The sequence below is a fragment of the Neodiprion fabricii genome, chromosome 7 (assembly GCF_021155785.1).
Source record: "Neodiprion fabricii isolate iyNeoFabr1 chromosome 7, iyNeoFabr1.1, whole genome shotgun sequence".
NCBI classification, from domain to species: Eukaryota; Metazoa; Arthropoda; class Insecta; order Hymenoptera; family Diprionidae; genus Neodiprion; species Neodiprion fabricii.
The window spans coordinates 3,119,803-3,126,261 of record NC_060245.1 but is presented as its reverse complement, the minus strand read 5'-3'; the positions used below and the strand labels follow the sequence as shown (position 1 = coordinate 3,126,261).

At 36.6% G+C, this 6,459-nt stretch overlaps 1 protein-coding gene across 1 annotated transcript; it reads right to left on the bottom strand.

The window, feature by feature from the left end:
• Positions 1-1,258: 1,258 nt before the first annotated feature.
• Positions 1,259-5,164, bottom strand: LOC124186500 (sialin-like). The gene is made up of 3 exons (XM_046578262.1): positions 5,023-5,164; positions 3,996-4,219; positions 1,259-3,333 (listed from the first exon to the last, which is right to left on the bottom strand). Exons 1-3 carry the CDS (start codon positions 5,045-5,047, stop codon positions 2,089-2,091), a joined length of 1,494 nt encoding a protein of 497 aa, XP_046434218.1. The 5' UTR covers positions 5,048-5,164; the 3' UTR covers positions 1,259-2,088.
• Between the last annotated feature and the right edge of the window lie 1,295 nt (positions 5,165-6,459).

Below are 6,459 nucleotides of genomic sequence, written 5' to 3'. Positions count from 1 at the left end.
GCATTGTGCTTATCGTTACGATGTAAAAGAATGTGGTATCTGTATCGGGAATCTACGCGGTAGTTAATACAGAATGAGTTTAAGGAATTCGACAGAAAAGCAGGCGATAAGAATTTTGATTTGTTTTTCCCTAAATCTTCTGAATTATTGAATTTTTAACGATTTTATACTAGTTTACGATTTCACTAAGATTCGAAGAACTTTTATCGAACCTAGAAATCGTTATAAAAGATTCCAAACATTTTCGCCAATGTGAAATGAAACGTGCCAAATCATTTCCTTTGGCTCGTGCGATATTGGAATCAAATGAACGATAGGAATGCGATGTAATTGAGATCGAAAATTATTAAAACGATTTATTTAAGATATTGAAAAACCTACGTAATATCTGATCTTAAATACAGATAAATTTGTAATAAAATCACAAGATGAATCGGATACGAGTGATTATCACCATCTTCCTTCATTATTCAGTAGAAATAACAATCAAAAAAATTCTTATCCAGATCAAATCAACACCGCAAATATTGTCGACAGTTAATCACCGTTTACTTGCTTGAAGATAGTCTGATACGCTACTCGACTCATATTGTATGAGATTTGTGTCGATCTAGCGTAAAATTTTAACCTTGATTATTGAAATGCATTCGAAATTCCTAGCGATTTTTCACTATAGCGCATATAAACTTTTAGATTCAGAACATAAAGTTTCGACTGAATTCCAAAACCTAAAAATTTCAAGTATAAGTAACTTTTTTCAACTGTAATTAATTGCAAGGTTCAGTGACTAAAATTATCATTATGGATAAATATTAAAGATAGAAATTATTATTTCGTAAACATTGAACGTTGAAGAAAAAAATATTGGTCGAATCGCGAACTTGTGTTAAAAATTTTATCCCTCAAAACTTATTGCCTTTCATAACGTCATCAGCGAGTTATTTTTCACATTGCATTGAATGATTTCCCGGATAATTATTAAGTCCTCAAAAATATTATTAGAACAACGATTTTTTATTATCCGCTAATAATCTCCAAGCATATGCTACATAGAAATAATTTGGTAACAAATTTGATCCTAAATTAGTTTGCATTTTGCAATTATCAATCTAGATTTTGGGTTTTTATAATCTAATCAATTCCCCAAACGAGCGGAAGACGACGACATTGTTTGAAGCATTCATTGCGTGTTTGTGTGTGTGCTTGAAATACAGCTGTGAACGAGTTTAATAATTTATCTTAACAATTTAAAATCAGATGTTTTGCGACCGATTCTTGTTATCGTTGAATTGTTTTTTTTTTATTTTTTTTTTATACGATTAAACACGCGTACGAAGATACACTATCTTCCGAATGTACGTAGCGTGAACATTTTAACCTGAATATGAAATCTCTGCAGAATTTCAATGACATTCTTCGGTAGATTCGCTGATGTGACAAAGAGAATAAGGAATTAAAATACACACAATCTTGATATAATTTCGAACGCAGCGGAGTGCGTTCATTTTCGTATCTGGTGTATTGGACGTTAGGGATCGACGAAAATGTGTACATTCGATATCGAAGAGCTTCTCATAACGTGTTAATCAACTCTATCGCAAAGTATATCTTACAATAAATACACAGTTTGTACGAAAGCAATGAGATTTTTCCAAACGCAAAACGATCACTTTCCATCTTCGTGACACTGTTTAAGATTGCGATATTTTTCTGGATTAATCCGAACAACAAAATCAAACTTGAAGTCCGTGACTTATGGAATTGATCACTGGCCGTTTTCACATGACAAAAAATTAAAAAAAAAAAATAAATAACAATCACCTCCTCGAACAGGGTCTGCAATTTTTGTCGTATATCCGAAGACAGCATTTGAAATTTTAGAACAAAAATCAAAAGTGCCTTTCACCTTACGGACGATGATAGACGCCGGTGGAACGTTTTGCCACATCGTAATCCAGAATTGGACAAAGACCAATGTGCGAAGCACGAAGTGACAGCTCAAGAAACTTGGTCCAATGGACCTTAACAACGAATCGTTTCACGTGGAGACGATTTTTGGGTATCTGTGAAAATTTCACACAAGATTCTCTACGTGACTGCCTTGCTCTCCGGATCCCCGCTGCTTTCACTGGGCTTGAATTTTTTCTCAAGGTCGTTGCGACCTTGGCTCTGGTGGTTTCCAAGGTCATTCCAGTACTGGACCTCACCGTCAACCCAGATCAGTACGACCAGGTTGGCAACCAAGAGCACGACGAAGGTGATCCAGAATACGGTTCTCCACTCGACCAGCGTCTGATTGGGGGTGAGTATGCCGATCAAGTAGGGCGCCAGCATACCGTCTACGGCACCGACCGCGGTCATCATAGCCATCATGGTCCCGGAGTAGTTGGGACTGAGGTCAACGCCGTTGACCATAAGGCCTGGATAAAATGGCCCCATCAGTCCCATTCCAATTACGAAGAGTACGACGACGACGACGCGATCGCATCCGGCGTACGACGCGGCTACGAGGAAAATCGCCGGCCCGACCGAACCAACAGTGGTGAAGGCCTTGCGGACGTTGGTGGTCGACATCTTGCCACGTTTTATAAGCCAGTCGGCATAGACGGAGGATATATTGCTCAGGATCCACATCGCCACGTAGGGTATAGCGGTTAGGAGTCCGTTCGAGGTTATGGAGAACTTTAGGACGTTGCTCATGTAGAGTGGGAGGTCGGTAACCATCGTGAAGAATCCCCAGTCGTGGCCGAACTTACCCACTAGTAGGGCCCAGAGCGGAGTCGAGGTTGCCATGTGGCGCCAAGGTATCGATCTAGTTTGCTTTCGCGTTTGCTCGTTCATCGACTCCATGATGTACTTTCGTTCGGTATCGCTTATGAAGGGATGGGTCTCAGGACCGCTGAAACAAACCAGTGTCCAGACTATGAACCACAGGACGCTTACGCCACCGTAAACGTAGAAGACGATCGGCCACCCTATCGACGAGTACTCTATCAGGACACCGGTAACCGCGTTTCCAAGTATGGTTCCGACCTGCGTTCCCGTCATCACGAGCGTTCCGATCTTCGATCTTTCCTGTGGCGGTGACCATTGTGCTATCAGCGCATTCAACGCTGGGAATGTCGTTCCTTCACCGAATCCCATAAGGACTCGCAGGACTATCAGACCCGTTGAGTCGAATTTCTCGACCACCAACGGTGTAAGAAGGGTGAATATCGCTGTAGACAGGATTCCGAGACCAAGGGTGTATTTGCCGCCGAATTTGTCCGCCAGGATTCCGCCCGGTATTTGGGTCACTATGTAGCCCCAGAAGAAACTCGACAGGATCACTCCCTGTAAAGTGGGGTTAATCATTTGAAATCTGAGGGTTCGCCGACGTGAAAGGTTTTATCGGTAACTGTTGTGGTCAGCAGAAAATTCTGATGGTATTTTTTCGAATCACAAGTAAATGGGCATACACAGGTTACGCAATGGATGAGGATCGATTCTACGGAAATTAGTTCTACAGAATCTTTTCGACAGAAATATTTTCCTAAGGAAAGTTATTCGATATTCGCATCAGAAATAATTCTGCTTGAATTATAGTACAGTAATTTTTCTATAGAACAGTTTTCTAGTTTTAACACATCCAATGCAATCCACATTCAACGCGCAAATAATTCGAATTCAGTCTAATTAGATTAAATTTACTCAAATCAAAACGTACAAAATTGACAATTGATTGGTTGATTTTAACGATTCGATGACTGCTCTGAATTTGTGTTGCGCCAAACACAATATGTGGAAAAATTGACGCAGCAAAATATTCTGTAGAATAATTCATGCTGGATTATTTTTCACGTGAATCTCGAATTTCTTTCTGTAGTAAAATATTTCCGTAGAGACGAGTCTGTAGAATATTTGTCCTGTAGAACTGATTTCTGTAGAATCTATACGTTTTGATTTTGATTTTGATTTTGATTTTGATTTTGATATTGAAAATTATAATTTATAACCTGCGTGTATTCGTCCCATTCGTAAGTGCCGCCTGTGCTGGTGCTCGACGAGGTAGAATCAGTCGATGGGCAAGTATCGTCTGAACTTGTATCGTTTGACGATGATTCCTTGCTTGCGACCATATCCGTTATCGCCAGTGACAAGCTTATTCTCATTGTGTACGCGTTCGTTAGGGCCAAGCATGCCATCACTGCCATTATCCATCGCTGAGGTAATTTACTATCTGAAGAATAAGAATACCAAGTTATGAATCCAACGGTAGCAAGTAAATCGTGATTTTCGTTTGGTTTTATTTTATTTTTTTCGATTTCATATTAATTGTTTTGTTTTCATTTAGAGCGAATTTGGAAATTCGACTAATCGTTTTTGATGGTTTTCTTTTTTTCAATTTTTCTATCGACATATTCACTCAAAGAATTTGATACCAGTTGTTTATTTTCAACTTATACCGTTCCGATTTCATCACACATTATTATTTTATTTTTCTTAGCACACGTTTTAATTTACGATCTGTTCCGATTGTCAATAAAATACGACGAGCAGTTGCAACGCGATAATTCCAATCCTTGTATATCTTCCGGTACCTCAATTCGGATAACCGATAAAAGAGAAGCCCTGTTTCTCCTTTTTTTGATCTTCTCGTATTTTTTTTTTTTTTTTTACCGTATTTTTTACAGTTTTTCACAAAAAATTGATCGTATACGCGTCAGATTCATTTTTTTCTTTTTTTTTTGAAAGTTTGACTCTGTTCGTAAGATTTCTGAAAAACCGATTAAAAAATTCGTTGAGATTTTTTTTTTTAATTAATTATATTTTGTTTTTTAATAAAATGTATGAAAATGAGAGTGAAAGAAATTGAATCTGATATTTGTGCCAGATTTTTTTATTTCATATCTTTTTTCCTGCACGTTTAAAATTGTAAGGAATATTTCATTCAATTCATTATATTTTGTTGTTTGTTTTTTTTTTTTTTTTTTTTTTTTTTTAATAAAAAGACACCGAGGAATATCAATGTACTATACGTACTAAATTTCCTCCAAAACGACAGCATCGTTGAAAAAAGAATAGCGATTGTGTGGAAATAATTAACTCGAAAATGATCTGCTAAGTTTGATAAGAAATAATGGAAAATTTGAGTTGAAGGCGGATAGGGCTTGGAAAGTTAAGAACTGTGGTACCTAGACGCGAATAAGTCATTTCTCGCTCATCAAAGTCTTATATACTGGCTGTATAATCCTTTGATATTGAATTTATCAAAGTCTTTGTGAATACTTACGAAACGCTTATACTATAAGCGATGATAAACCTTATTTTGCTTGTCAGCCACCTGTCGACTGGTTGTTTGATGACTAGTTGTCACTAAATGCTAGATTATTGAAAAATCCGTACATCTATATTATGTAATCGAGGATTAACCACGAATAAATGTAGGTATACATATGTATTTACACACGAGCGCGTATGTGGGAGTTATCTTTGGGAGATGAAGGAAGATTTGATCACGTTATAATTAGGTACTTTAGAAAAATAAATAAAAAAAAACAATTAAAAATAAAAACTCTACTTGACAGTTTGACGCGTTCATTTTTTTCCACGCGTCATTGATAGCTAATTTTTTCGGTTCTGATCCCTTGAGACCGGATCCCGCGAATTGAAGTATAATAATTCTGCTCGACAAAAAATACGCTACCGAAGATAAAAATAAGAATTCTTAAACCCAATTATAGTTGACAAGATAGTACAGTAATAGGCTTCTAAATTTATTACAACGGATGGAAATTTTTACCTCACAACATGATTGATTAATTAAACTGAGAATAAAATCGTGACGGAGAAAACTTGAGGTCAAAGATTTCTAAACGAGATTGGATCACTGGGATTATTGAAATTTTTCAAACTATCTTGCGGCTGTCTGCAAACATCATCGTATGATTTAATTCACGCTGGTGCATAATAATGGTGCACCTGAATAATAATCACTCATGATTGAGCCATATAATTGTGGCAGCAGATTTTTCACAATCGACGTACCAAGCGACAAGAAATCCGAAATCATAATTATCAGAATAATTTTCTAATTACATGTATTACGTATCCCTTGAACATGTAAATATTGAAATTCAACTCGAACCGATCGAAAATACGCCAAAAAAAAAAAAATTGAAAACGAATCGAGGCATGGATTAAATTTTCCATTAAAAAATTAACAACATCAACGGTCGTGATAACGATAATAATAATCTTCTAAACTGCAAAGATTTTGTCAATTTCAACGATGTTGTTAGCTCGACTTTTATTCATTGGTCGAATTTATCTGTATGAAGCATTTTTCAAATGAATAACAATGACAAATGATGACGAATAAGGGAAGGTATTTTCACAGATCGTATTTATAGTATCCGTATTAAAATTTATTCGTTTATGGTACATAAATAAAATAATAAAAATTTTCTTCGAGAACGT